The sequence below is a fragment of the Plasmodium fragile genome, assembly GCF_000956335.1.
Source record: "Plasmodium fragile strain nilgiri unplaced genomic scaffold supercont1.43, whole genome shotgun sequence".
Lineage (NCBI taxonomy): Eukaryota > Apicomplexa > Aconoidasida > Haemosporida > Plasmodiidae > Plasmodium > Plasmodium fragile.
In genome coordinates, this window is record NW_012192623.1 from 141,101 (window position 1) to 155,595 (window position 14,495).

At 35.7% G+C, this 14,495-nt stretch overlaps 3 protein-coding genes across 3 annotated transcripts; 1 reads left to right on the top strand and 2 right to left on the bottom strand.

Moving 5' to 3' along the window:
• Window positions 1-4,057: 4,057 nt before the first annotated feature.
• On the bottom strand, window positions 4,058-5,353 carry AK88_03643 (uncharacterized protein; the record flags this gene model as incomplete). Its single annotated transcript, XM_012481254.1, has 3 exons — window positions 4,058-4,735; window positions 5,081-5,163; window positions 5,305-5,353. The coding sequence occupies 3 exons, from the start codon at window positions 5,351-5,353 to the stop codon at window positions 4,058-4,060; spliced, it is 810 nt and encodes a 269-aa protein (XP_012336677.1).
• Window positions 5,354-7,062: 1,709 nt separating this feature from the next.
• AK88_03644 (serine/threonine protein kinase) lies at window positions 7,063-9,596 on the top strand (the record flags this gene model as incomplete). The annotated part of the gene is made up of 3 exons (XM_012481255.1): window positions 7,063-9,104; window positions 9,291-9,389; window positions 9,500-9,596. 3 exons carry the CDS (start codon window positions 7,063-7,065, stop codon window positions 9,594-9,596), a joined length of 2,238 nt encoding a protein of 745 aa, XP_012336678.1.
• A 503-nt stretch (window positions 9,597-10,099) lies between these two features.
• On the bottom strand, window positions 10,100-12,074 carry AK88_03645 (uncharacterized protein; the record flags this gene model as incomplete). The annotated part of the gene is made up of 5 exons (XM_012481256.1): window positions 10,100-10,174; window positions 10,311-10,696; window positions 10,915-11,065; window positions 11,254-11,388; window positions 11,640-12,074. The coding sequence occupies 5 exons, from the start codon at window positions 12,072-12,074 to the stop codon at window positions 10,100-10,102; spliced, it is 1,182 nt and encodes a 393-aa protein (XP_012336679.1).
• Between the last annotated feature and the right edge of the window lie 2,421 nt (window positions 12,075-14,495).

Consider the following 14,495-nt stretch of genomic DNA (forward strand, 5'->3'; position numbering starts at 1 on the left):
ACGTGTGATAAAAAAAAAAAAAAAAAAAAAAAAAAAAAAAGGCATAAAATTTGAAAAAAGTAAACTCCTTTAATGAAAAGGCTGACTCTCTATCTAACAAAAACGGGGCTTCACCAACCACATAATCTGTGATGTATGGAGATACGTGTATATAAGTAGGGACAAAAAAATGCTAAAAGAATATATTCATAGAAAGGAAAAAATTATATACAAGCTTATATATCATAGCAAGCATTAAATAACACATCATATGGGATTAAGGAACGATAACAAATGCTTAACTACGTGTGGAGTAAAACGTGGCACGAGAAAAACTTTAGCATCGAGAGAAGAAGCCTCCTATGTAGTGATATAAAAACATGAACTGAAAAAAAAAAAAATGTTTACTTATACATTGTAAGGTGCAAATTGTTCATCATAAATTGTTAAAAAAAAAAAAAATTAAAATTGGATAGCACATAAGATAAAACCAGAAAAAATTCGAAGAATGGGAAAAAATTGTACGAACCAGCTAAAGGAATACAAAGAGAAAAGTTATTACAATTGCAAGGGAATAAGGGTGGGGGAAAAATGGCAAACAATTTGCGATTCTGCAAATGCTCTAGCTGTAGGGTATAATTCAAAAGGGGGGGGAATTCTTTTACTCACGCTAGGTTTAATGCGAAAACAGAAAGGAAAAAAATAAATATAAGATAAATAACATATATATACATATCTTAAGATCAAATTACCTCATCATTTAGTTATCTTAAAATTATTTAATATCACATTAAACGATCCTAAATTAATTCTTCTCAAAATTAAATTTCTTCGTTATAGGAACCTATAAGTGCTAGCGAAAAGCTATAAAACTAGCATCTACATCATATGTATTGCACAAAAAAGGGGGGAAAAAAAAAACAAAACACTTCATAGATGTATTCTAGGAATATGTTCAATATGTTTTAAATGATCCATGTATGTCTCAATAACGAATTCTAAATAGGTACACATTGAAAATGTGTGACACATTCGGTACTCTAATTGAACATAACCAAATGTACATCACACATTCTTTTACACACCAGATATGAACGCATGCACACATTCACATTGTACATAACGTATCATGTGCTGGCTAGAAGAATATAGTATGAAGTGGTGAGGGACACTACACGCTTACACACGTGGTATCGGATTTGAAGGGAACGGGGGAAAATCTACGCCACCACTTGGCAGTTACAAATTGGCAAAACGGAAAACCCACCTCTTGTCAAATCCTTTGGATGAAATTCATCCAACCGAAGGCCGAAAAAAAAAAAAAAAAAAAAAAAAAAAACACGGGAAAAATAGGTACAGTGATGAAATGTGTGAATATATACAAACGTACTTATGGGCAGACCACATCCGTTGGCGCGTCTACGTCTGCGCGAACTGGTGTTACAAAACGGGTGTTATCACTTCCCAATACATGTAACTACTTCACACAAGAACGCATACACATTTAATGCTACATATATGGAGAAATAATTAGAAATTTAAATCATCCAAATGTTAATATTAATACGAATATGTTTTATGATCAAGGACGTGACGGAATAAAGGATAGTTTTTACATTAAAGGACTATGAGCTCAAAAGGTTGCATTCATTATTTTTTGAGCTACGTTTGTCCTTTCGTCTTGGAGTGTATAAATATGTTTCGGTCCGCATTAATATTATAATTCATGGGAATGTATCTACAGGTACATACACGTATATACACTCGTGTGCACGCAAATGTGATCGTGCGCTGGGGCCAAAGGATTGGGCTCAAAAACGTTGCGCTGGTACGCCACACTGCTATACTGCGCGAAGTAACGAATTTAACAAAAAAGAGGACACATCGCATGCGATGTTTTACGATTTGTGTAACACGCGTGTTCCACTGAGCCCAAACGGATCGGACAAGGCGAGAAACATTCGTCCAGGGCCCACGTGTGCCTTGGATCTTCCAAAAAGTTAGTTCCCCCCTTGGGAGTTTTCAAATGGCATGAATAAAATGGTAGGAGAATGGTTTACTGCAAGCTGTTGCATGTGGCGTCTTTTCCCTCTCCTCGTAAAATGGCTCTCCCTGTCACCCACGCACTTGGGGCAGTATACACATAGGTATATGTAAGTATATATGTATGCACATATCCAGTTGCGTGCCTATAGACACACACACAAGTATACGCAAACACCTGCGCACAGCCGCGCTGCCAAACACGCACGAAACTATTTTACGCTTTATACCTTCACGTACAGCTCCAAAATCATGCAAACACTTCAAACGCAGGTGCAACTGTAAAAAACGGAATGTCACTCGCCCCTTTTAAAACTCTTTCAAACGAATGGTTTTCAATAAAAACGCAAATGAACTTATGTACACATGCATTTGTGGAAGGAAAAAAATGTATCACCTCTGAAAGCGAAAATATACGAAAAGAAAAAAGAAGTGAAAGTTATTCATCAACATTGTATGCATCATACGACAAATCAAAATAGGGTATGGACGTAACGCAAATGCTAATGGAAAAAAAAAAAAAAAAAAAAAAAAAAAAAGGAAAAAGTTATTTATATTTTTACATATGCGCATTTAAACAAAAAACGCATCATTACTTATGCCCACATTTACACATTAAAAAAAAAAAAAAAAAAAAAAACATATACTGGTGTACATACATACAAAAATTCACCCTATTGATATTTAGCTATCAAATGTACAAGTGAACATTTTGGCATATTCCATTTTCAACACTTCGCTTTAGTAATTTTCCTTCTTCCCCAAAAAGTAAAAAAAAAAAAAAAAGGCTAAACCACTGCGTCGATCTGATCCCTTTCGTAAAAATATCCATTTTTTTTTTTTTTTTTTTTAAAAACATTACAGTTGTATCCACGTTTTAAAGATAAACAAATGTTTTTTTTCTGCTTGATCTTTCACGCTTTACAGAGGAGCAGCATTCTCTACAGGCACCTGTACCCCTCTGCATACCCGAACAACCGCTACTATTTGAAATTTTTTACCATTCACATGTAAGCTGCTTGACTTTCTTTTTTCCAGATATAAAAAAATAGTTCATAACAACCGTTGCATACGCTTTATTTTACTTACGAAGCAAAAAAAGAGCTATTTGTGAAACATGCACAGGACAGAAGGAAAAAAAAAAAAAAACGAAGCCATATTTTGAATGAGCAACAAATACACATGCATTTCACCGTTGCAGTTATTTTATATTCCTGTTTAAAATAACATTTTTGCGCAACTCCTCATCCTTTATATTTTTTCCTTTCCATGTGTTAAAATGTTCTCAAAAAATTGCGCATATGTGTTCGCCAATTTGGTTTAGTACAAGTGAGTATCATTTGGGCCAAAACGTGCGCCCAACCCAAAGCTGAATACATAATAGAAAATGCTAATGTGTGTATTCACTCTACAAATAGGTGCCCCAATGCTATCCATACCGCATGTAGGCAAGCGTTGCTACGAGATTCCTCTCGATTAGCTTACAACTGCCGTGCCTGCGCGTAAATCTGCTTTATTCAGTGTGTATGCCTCTGCTCATTAAAGTAGCTTCCTTGAAAGACAACATTAAAAAGTAAATAAATTGAGCTTTGTTCTAGCATTTCACCCCTACACTGAGCGAAAGACAGTCCTTTTTTGTTTGTTCTCTCTCTTTGAATAAATCGCTCACAAAAGGGAAACAAAAATGATCTGCAATAAAAAACTATTTTAATTGAGAAAGCGTTTTTTTATTTATCCTTTTTCATATTGTTTCTTTCAAATATTAAAAAGGTATCAAAAAAAAAAAAAAAAAGTCCCATAAAATTTTGTATATATTACATGCACTACGTTTTATAAGCATATAAATATATACGTATATATATATGTATATAAATATGCATATATGCATATATGCACACACGTACGCAGCAGTACACATGCACATACCGCTTATCCACTTATAAATAAAAAACCAACACACCGGACCTGCTTCACTATTCTCACATGTGCGTAGTGGGAAAGGAAAGCACACTATATATAGGCCCATTTTGCCGCGTCATTCCATTTGATCGCCCTGAGGATTTGATGCATCTACTTCATTTGAAGGAATTCCCTCATTCTGAATGTCTCCCTCAATATTTTCAGTTCGCTGTTCAGCGTTTACCCTCATTAGAAGTTCTACTAAGTCTACAGTGGTAACTTCTTGCCATGGTTTATCCTTACCAACAATAGCTAGCGATGTATTTTCTATAGTTAATTCATTTTCACTCGAAAGGGAGCATCTTAATGCCTTTAAGCAATGAAGAGTAAGTTCCTCCAACGACGAATCTTCAAATAAATGTACATTCTTTTCTAGATAAGTTTTCGATGCATGAGACCTAGCACCAAAAGATAAGGCAATGTATTCAAAATATGCACCGTTTGGCTTTGTTTCAAAAATGCAGGGCTCCTTAGAATACCCAGCTATTATTAACCCTACACCAAATGCTCTTCTACTACTGTTCTGTGTATTCTGTTGATACTTATCGGCCACCTTTTTCACTAATTTCTCTATACTTATATTTTCATCGAATAGAAACTTATGCGACAGGCATTCGTTTCGCATGTACTTGGTCAAAACCTTTGCGTCAGATGTTATGCCACTCATCGTCACACCGATGTAGTCATCAATTTTGAACAGTTTCTCTTGGTGGAACGATAACTTGCTTATGCGCTTCTTTAGTCCACAAACCACCTGTACGGAGAGAGGGATCGAAAAAGGAAAAAAAAAAAAAAAAAAAAGGGGAAGCAACGTGAATGGATGGGAAAGCTTGGGCATTCGCGCTGGTTCTTGGACAACTGTAGCCTCTCCCAGGTGGGTGCAAACAATACGGGGTTATATCTCCATTTTGTTATTTCGCCATGTTGTTATTTCGCCATGTTGTTATTTCGCCATGTTGTTATTTCGCCATTTTGTTATATTTCCGCTACTATCGTGTGTCCGTGTCCATGCCCTTCCCTCTTTTATTGCGAAGGGGCGCCCTCAACGCGCAGCACATGTTGCCCGTCTCGCTATATGCACATGCGCTGTCCTTCGTACCACAAAATCCTTGGACTTTATAGCCACGGCGCAGGTACCCTGTTTTATAGCTTCATTTGCGTATTCCACTTGGTACAGCCTTCCTAAAAAGTTTCACACGTGAACATATATGCAAATGTGTAGGAGCATATGCGAATACAAACCGGCTGGTATATACTCACCAGCGCATCATACTAAAAGCATGCACACTTTTACTATTTATGTTTCGGCTTTTGTGTTAGTACCTTCCGGAGAGTAAATAATATTGTCTGTGTCATACAGGTTTCGATACATGGTTGCTGCTTATTTGAACTATCGTTGCTCTCTGCGCTTGTAATTTCGCTTTGCGTTCGCCTTCCACTTTGTTCCTACTCAGTGTGTTCCTTTTCCTGCTTAGTTTTATTCTTCCTACTTGTTCTCACTTCCGCTTTCTCGTTATCGTGAGATCGAAATTATATGAGGCCTTCTTTACTCATGGAAATATGTTTTTAAAAAGGTAACTATGTGAATTACAAGATCGAGATGCAGCAGCAGAGCTAAACAGAAATCGCTAATTCGAAAAAAAAAAAAAAAAAAAAAAAGGCACAAAAATAATTCCTTTTTTCTTTTGAATGTTGAAAATTTACGCTATTCTCACAAATATCTCTACCTGAAAAGGCAAAGTTTTGGGGTTTAAAATAAAATGTAAGTTCATACATTTCTTCTATCATATGCGTACCTGTTCTTGTGCAAAAATTATCTTGCCTGTTAACTATTTTTGCATCGTGGCATTCTTACAATTATGTATTACTTTTTCTCCCTTTTTTTCTGCGAAATTTTGCTTGCCAAAAAATATATAGCCTTAAAAGGCAGTGCACGAAGTGTTAAGGATATACCGTTTAGTACGAACCACGCTCAAGTGTATTAACACAAAATGCGCGCCATGTGTGATGGGGTCACTAGGTATGTGTGACTTCTGTGATGGACATACATAATCACAATTCATATACATGTAGATACTTCCTTTTCGCGCGAAAGCAAAACTTGCAATTTTTTTATGAATAAATGTAAAAGCATGTTAAAAAAAAGGGCACGTGCTCCAGCACACTTCGGTTACAGGGTAGCTTATTGGACTTGCAGAATATTGCGAGAGCTTCTATGGTCTCTATGCCATACAATATTTCGGCTATTGCCCCACTTTAATGCTTTTTTTTTTTTTTTTCTCCGCTCCCTTCGCCCCGGTACACATTATAAGTAAGACTCTATTCGCACATGTCACTTACATGTGACTTCCCTTACGTGTGTCACCACCTTTTGAAGCATCCAATTAAAAAAATAAAAAAAATCATAATTATGAAGTCACTTCAGGTTAGATTCCTGCTGAGTGTGCGCTACATAAGTATCTATCCTGACAAATCGCGATCCCCCCTTTTTACACTTTTTTTTTTTTTTTTTTGAATACTCTCACATGCACAGAGGCGTCCCTGCTGTGAGTCCCATTAAAAAAAAAAATTGCGTGTATTGGCTTCCCCTCTGATTAACTTCACAGTTATTTAAAGAGGACATCTGTCCAGTGATCAAGGGCATCCCATCAATGGTACACATATTTGAGCAGGTACACTTATATGTATACGCCCCTTAAGTATGTGCACATTAGTGAAGGCTTAGCTGTAATGTCACTTTCTTGCAGTGGGGCAGGTCTGCATTGTCTAACAAACTACCTGCTAATTGCGGCAATGTGTTTGAATAGAACAAATAATTCTTTCAATACATCCTTTCCTGCCTTTCGCTCAATTTTTCCACTGAGCTGAACAGTCAGTAGCACCTTTCAAAATCGTTCGCCCTGCGCCTCTACATGCATCTACATGGTTGGCAATAGCTTCCAGCATGATCTCTCTCCCTCATTGCCTTTTTTCTTGTTTTTGTCCGCTCTTTCCCTTCGGTGAAACTTTCCACACATAGTATGCGCCCAAATTAGTGTCACTCCAGGCTGCTTATTTCCCAACTGCGAAGCTGCCTCAAAAATGCACTTCCTAAATTGCCCATTCGACAAGGAAAAAACCAAGCTGGTTTTTAAATCCAAAGTGCAGGAAAAAATAAACGAATATATAAACAGGGGCATTGTCAGCACTCTAGACACAAAGCACAATTTCAAAAATTGCAAAATAAAACTAAGCGACGAATTTGTTAACAGTTGTAATGCGAAACTGCTAGTAGACATTTTAAAAATCAAGAAAAAATTAAAAGTAATTTATGACGTAAAATATGCTATTATTTACAGCATTTTGTTAAAAAAGGGGGGGAAAGAAGAAAGTGGAAATTGCAAAAATATAAGTCCCAAAAATGGTACATACAAAATTGTGAGAAAAAACACCTCTTATTTTTTAAACCAGTATCTTCTTTTAAAATGCATATACCAAAACGCGTACGGCAATATATACAGGTGCAAAAATATTGTGGACAACAAAAAATACTGCTTGAAAGTTTTTCACATAGGAATTTGCCTAAAGCAGCATTGTCCCTACTACGTTAACAGTCAAGTTTACTTAACTAACTATCTTTATAAAATTTTAAATGAAATTTTTTTTTTAAATTATCTGGATAATCAAAATGTAATACAAATTGAAGAGGTACTTTTTGACCAAAAAAAAAACATCATATTTACCCTTTTGCCACATGTACCCTACCAATCTATGCATTTCAAAAAAAAATATGGCATATATTCCGTGCATGGCAAAAAAACGCAAAAAATAGACAAACGCTGCGTACAAGTACATCTGTACTCAGAGAAAATCCTCAAACTTCTGTTTTTAAATATATACTATACAATGACTTATTTGTTACACAAAAGTGTCATGTACCTGGATCTAAAGCCGGATAACATACTGCTAACCTGCAGGTACCTACAAGAAATATCTTCCTACCATGTACCTATGAAACGAAAAAAAACAAACAACCCTCCTGCGATGGAAACAAAGTGTGTAGAAATATCAAAAATACAAATGGATATCCAAAAAAAGCTTAACGAAAATTCGAAAAAAAACTGTAAAAACAATAACAGTAGCTGCGGTCATGCTGAAAAACTGTACAATTTAAATATTTTCCTCAGAAGAAAGGAAAAACGGACAAACGACCTGAAGGAAAAAAGACGCCGCAAAATTCTGTACTCACATTGCCATTACAAAAAATTGACCCCCAAAAGAGTGAAAAGTAAAAAAATTAAATATATCCACAACGTGGATCTATCTGAGTGTTACGAATACGACACCAATGTAAAAAAAACATTTTTTGTAAAAAACAAATTAAGCGATATATTTTTCTCGTCACATGATGCCACTTCGTACATTCAGACTTTCGTTAAAAAGACGAAGCGAAACGATGTGCCCCCAGTAAAAGGACCCCCCAAAACATCTCTATTTAAAAAAAAGGACACAAAAACAAAAGCCAAAACCATTTCAAATAGTGCACATAAACTACGCGCAAATGGCTGCCGAATTAACAAAATAAAAAACATGTCTATTTTTAAACACAAGTCAACAAATTCCATCAGCTTTCTAAAATATTACTGGCTATATTTTAGCGAAGAAGATTTGGGAAAATGGAGCGGCGCCCTTTTGCCATACCTAGATATATATTTCGTTCATAAATACCTTTGCAAGGATGAGGTTGCCGATGGTCACACGTTAAATATAGGCGTCCAGCGGAATGTCGGAAGGACGGCTAGCGGTGAACATCCCCAAAAACGTATCCATAGGAACAATGCGCACGATGCGGATATGCTAAAAAATGAGCCTAATCAAAAAGACGAATTGTATACAGAAGATTCAAATGAGTCAACCCTCTCAGAATATGAAAACCGCCACCACAACATCATCAAGCTAATAGATTTCGATCACTGTTCCTTTATTCTCAAAAACCTCAATGTGTACAGCCCAACGACGGACATTTTTAACTCTTTCGAAAACTTATTTGATGTGTCTAATAAAAATGTCCACCTTTTGAAAAAGCTGTCGTACAATTTCGGATCAGTGTTGTATACCTTCCTCTTCGGACGAACGCCGTTCTAGTATGGCCTCACCATTGAGCTATGAATGCTCCAAACACTGCACAGTTAAACCAGGGCAATTGCCCACCGCCTGGCATATCAGTCGCATGAGCCACGTGTCCATTCCACATTTCAAGTACATATTCGTCCCCTCCATATCCACGTTACATAAAACATCTTTTGCATGTTCACACCTCTTCTTCGCAGCGGATGCCACATTTTTGAAATTTATCAAAACATGCAAAGCAACAAATTGGTTTTCCCGAAATACCGAAAAATTGACAAGGACTTAAAACGCTTATTAAGGTATGCACACTTAAAGCAGTATAAAATAATGGGTAATTAAATTAATTTATTTTTAATTTCAAAACATCTGCATGTTTTGTGTTTTTGTTTTTTTTTTTTCTATCTTGCAGAAAATTGCTAAAACACAATCCTGACAAGAGAATGCAATTCAAAAAAATTATACGACATAAATGGTTTTCAAAAAGTGAGCCAACTGTTAGCTCTTAGTTGAGCATTCAGAAGCGGCTCACAAGCGCAAGGTGTACATAGATACAAGTACATACGCACATATGCACATAAATAAATCGCCACGTAAACAGGCATACGCGCATGGAAAGATAGGCATATACGAGGCCCCCAGCCCCCATACTTATGCGTACAGGCGGCCATAAAAAACAGTAAAGCGCACATACCATATACATATACACATACCTATATACACATATATACACTGTAGATATAATACAGGCGCGTACCCAACACCACATAGACACGTGTGTGCAATAAGAAACATATTAGGATCGCGCTTTTGCGCAATAAAAAAAAAACCAAACAAAATTTGTATTTCATCTCCTTTTAAGTCAAACTCACAGTATGATGAAAAATACATATGCATGAGTAGTTTGATATACATACACAAGGATAGCTACACGTTGTAATTTACAACTATGCGTACATCGTGGAGAAGTATCTTATAAAAATAATTAATTTGGAGTTCAAGAAAAAAATCTTCATTTCCTTGGTTTTTTCATTAGAATTTCTTCCTTCCCTTTTTGGTACTTTTTTAATTCTTCGTTGTCGATGTTCTACAAAAAAAAAAAAAAAAAAAAAGGGATGAAGGGAAAAAAGGGGGAAAATTCAAACCAGTATATGTTAAGCTTTTAAAAATGACAGCTCCCGCTGTGGTACACCTGTCCAAAACATGTTCATGTAAAAACATACCTTTTGATACTTCTGGGCTATCTGATTTACACAGGAAATAAAAAAAAATATAATTACTACAAAAAAAAATATGTTAAATAAAAACATAATATCCATTTTGGATTTTGTTTTCTGCCCATATTTCAAAATCGATATTTTCTCATCTATATAATTCTCGAGAGAAGACGGGTCTATGTTCTTAAAAATGCGATGTACGGGGAAAATGGACAAGGCCTTCTGCCTCATTTTTTGCTGCATTCCTCTGTAATCATTTGAGAACGCAAAAATTAGGAAGATACTCTGACATATGGTTTTAACAATTGCCTTTCCTAGAAGTAGCGGAATGAAGAAGTTCCAGAAAGGCATCAAAAAATGACCACAGCAAATTCCGCACATATCAAACATAACTGCAGGGAAGGGGGGGGGGTACGGTGGCTCAATATGTGTACACTTCTGTCCCGCAAAATAATAATGATCATTTCTCTGCACACAATGCTACCGGGCAGAGCGTCATTCGAATGTGGAAGCGAACAACATCCCATTAATGCTAGGCACAGGTGTCTCAATTAGTTGACAAGATAAAATAATGGCGTTTGTCACACACTCACACGCATGGATAGTATACCATTTGGCCAGCATGACAAAAGGAAAACAGAAATGGATCCGTGCTTTTTAATAAAATCTATCATCCATATTTTCATGGCGATTACAATATTCCGTTTTCCTTCTTTTATGTCCTTTTCGAATTCTTCATAATCGTCGTCGCTCAATTTGGACTATTAAACGGGAAGTAAATGGGGTGAAAGAAAAGGCATATAAATATTTTGTTACAATGTTTATATATAGAAGGCAGCTACCCCCTTTCTTCCTTCTTTAGCTTCTGTACCATACAAAATGCACATTTCAGCGCACATTTTTATTTTATATTATTTTTTTTTTTGGTATTCTATTTTTTCTCCTCTACCTTGGATGCATAGTATGACGTAAGGTACGGTGGTAGTTCTCCCAACGCAGTTCCTATGCCCCATATTAGACAATACGGATAAACTTTCATGAATAATCTTGACAAGGTTATATTTCCGTCGTTCTCAGTTATACACTGCGTAAGGGGGAAAAGATGCAAAAGGTAAAATTAATCGATTTCTTCACATCACAGTTTTGGGATAATTGTCTATTGGGGCAGGAAGCTTGCGCAGCCAATTTAGTGGCGGAAGGAGTAAGTGCATATTTTAGCACCCTTCAGCAAGTTTCATCCACACCCTTTCTTACTTCCCACTAACAGTACCACATGTCTCCCTCTTCCTCAATCTACTTTGCTCACTCACTCCTCTCGTTTCCCCTCCTGCTTACCTCAAAGTAATTCCCGGACGTCAACAAGGATCCCCACATATTCACCCTGGAGTCAAAGTTCAACGAATAGCAATACTCCGCAGTTGAGCAAATGAAATATATGTGTGGAAACAAAAACAATACCCCCGAATGCATACCGCACCCCAACCCAATGCTACTTAAAATACCCAGTGACAGCCACCATGTTATGCATTCTATATAAATTAAAAAGTTGTTCAGATAATAATATTTATGTCTTATTTTGAACAAAACCAATAACAGTATGATGCCAAGGAATATTACCTTGTTGTATTTTTTATGTTTCTTGTAGGTATTAGAAATGATATTTCTCAGTTCTAAAAAAAAAAGTTTTATCGTCTTGATAGGGTGGTAATATAAATTTATATCTTTCCTCTTCAAATACAGCTCCTTCTTTTTAGCTTCGTACGAATCCATCCTTGCTACATAATTTTTATATATACATGTATTATTAGAAAAGAATGCGAAATCAAAAAACAGGAGCGTTAAAAAGAGGGGCAGTTCTTCTTCACCAAAAAAAAATTACACATATGACACGTCTGTGTAGGGTAATATTTTCTTCTGTCACTTTAATTTAAGACGTTCTTCTACCTCTTCTGTTAAAGTGCGTTGTTAAAAAAACAAAAAATATATCAAACTACATACACCCTTGAGCTTAATTACATTCTATATAATTATGCATCTTATACAAGATCACAATGTGCAATTACATCATTCGTGTTGTGATATAATCATCAATCGAATATTAAAACTGGTGACAAATGGGGCACTTCATGGCTCTGTATTTTTGTTAAGAAAAATAAACAAAAAAAAAATGTATTTAAAACACTCTCCTTTTAAGTCCTGTGCTTGTACATATTGATAAGTGCAGCGGACACACTTGCAGGAAAGCCTACATGTGTGTATCTATAGAAACTCATACGTGTATACCTCTATAACCTTGATTAAACGTTCTGTGTTTTTGCTCGTTCCAGAAGTAACAGCCTACAAATGATTGCAAAGGAGCACGTGAATGGCAAGGGGCACAAGCGTCATGAGCAATGGTTACCAAGTTCTGAGCAAAAAGGCGATGCAAGAATGGATAGGCACACGTATTTGCATTTGTATACACATTTATATGTGCGTATCCATACCAGTGTGTATATTAACGCATGTACGTGGGCACGATCACCTCGTTTATATGTACACACTCACATGCATACCTTTACCTCTTTATAAACGTTCATCAACAAAAAATAAGAACAATCAAGCGCCTCACCAGGGTACATATGTAATGAGGGTTAGTAAAATAAAAAATATTGTAAAAGTCATAAAACGAATATATAATATGAAATACTTGTGCAGAATTGGTATTTTGTTCCAGTGGAATGAAAACTTATTTATTTTGTTATGTATTAATTTTTCTCTTTGTTGCAAAAATTTGCAAAAAATATGTAATGAATAAAATGCTGAACAAAAAAGTGCTTTACGAAAGAAAAGCATTACATACCATTGGCAGTGCTGTGTTCAATACCGGATATGCATATTTAAAAGCAAGCATTTGCAATAAACGGATATGAATTTTTTGTTCGCGCATAAATATGCAATGTATTAATTATATATAACATGTTCTTACGCCAGCGCAGTAACGATAGCTTTTTTAAAACCTGTTAACATCTTTTTGGGCTTACTTTTGGTTCATGCGGTTTATAAGTATAATATACTTACGTATTACATAAATAAAATATGCGCATAAACTGTATATAGGTACATATGAACCACGATTTTACTGCAAAACATTTTTTTCTCTTTTTTTCCATGTATTTTTTAATACCCAAAACCAATTGGCCCATTCCATTTCTTAACTGTTAAACGCATAAAAAAGTGACATCCTTTTCAAAATTGGCAATTCATTTTCCCCCTTCCATGGACCAATATCTGCTTTGCGTTTTTACGCATTTGCATATATGTTCTCATTTGCATATTTGCTGTCATTTGCTTATATATGTATACAAATCATTTGTTTTCACGCTTGCGTATTCTACCGACAATGAACATGTGCTGCTAATTCTACGAAAATTAAATGGCATGGGTGTTGAGAACCTGAGCATAATTAAACACCCTCTATGCTTTTAAATCTTCGCGTTTGTGCCATTTTCTGCCTTCATTTAATTAATTTTATTTAATTACGAAAAAAAGACTTTTCTCTAAAGTGTGCATATGCATGTACATTTACGATGTATACAAATATTCTACGCGTTGTATGCATTATCTGCATATGCCAGCTTTGCATGTGTATAGCTTGTTCTTAAGGCCGACGTACAACGCATTTTTAAAAATATCTACAATACGGCAAGGCGAACTTTCCGTCTACACAGGAGAGAAAAAAAAAAGAAAAAAAAAGTAGTCGCAATATAAAAAAAAAAGTGGCATTATAATACACCAAGCCAAATGTAAATTATATTGTGGAACCAAGGGAGGGTTTACGCAACATCAGAAAGCTCGCGCTTGCACATAGTTATTACAAAGTAGGACAAGCATCCTTATCCGCGTTGAATCCCCATTTTAGACTAAGCGCGAAGGACGTAAATATATAACTATATGAAAAGGCTAATCAAAAAACCGTACAGAAGAATAAGTCTGCACAGTAGAAAGCACACTAATAAAAAAACAAAATTTCCCATCTCTGTGCGCTGTAAAATATTCACACCACAGCGTGAGCCCTACGAGAGGGAAAAAAAAAAAGCCAGACATACTGAATAAAATTCTCTAAAAAAACGAGACATAATAAATGACAAATATCTACCTTCCATAGTGAAAAAATACGACACGCACACAATACAAACGTATATGTGAAAA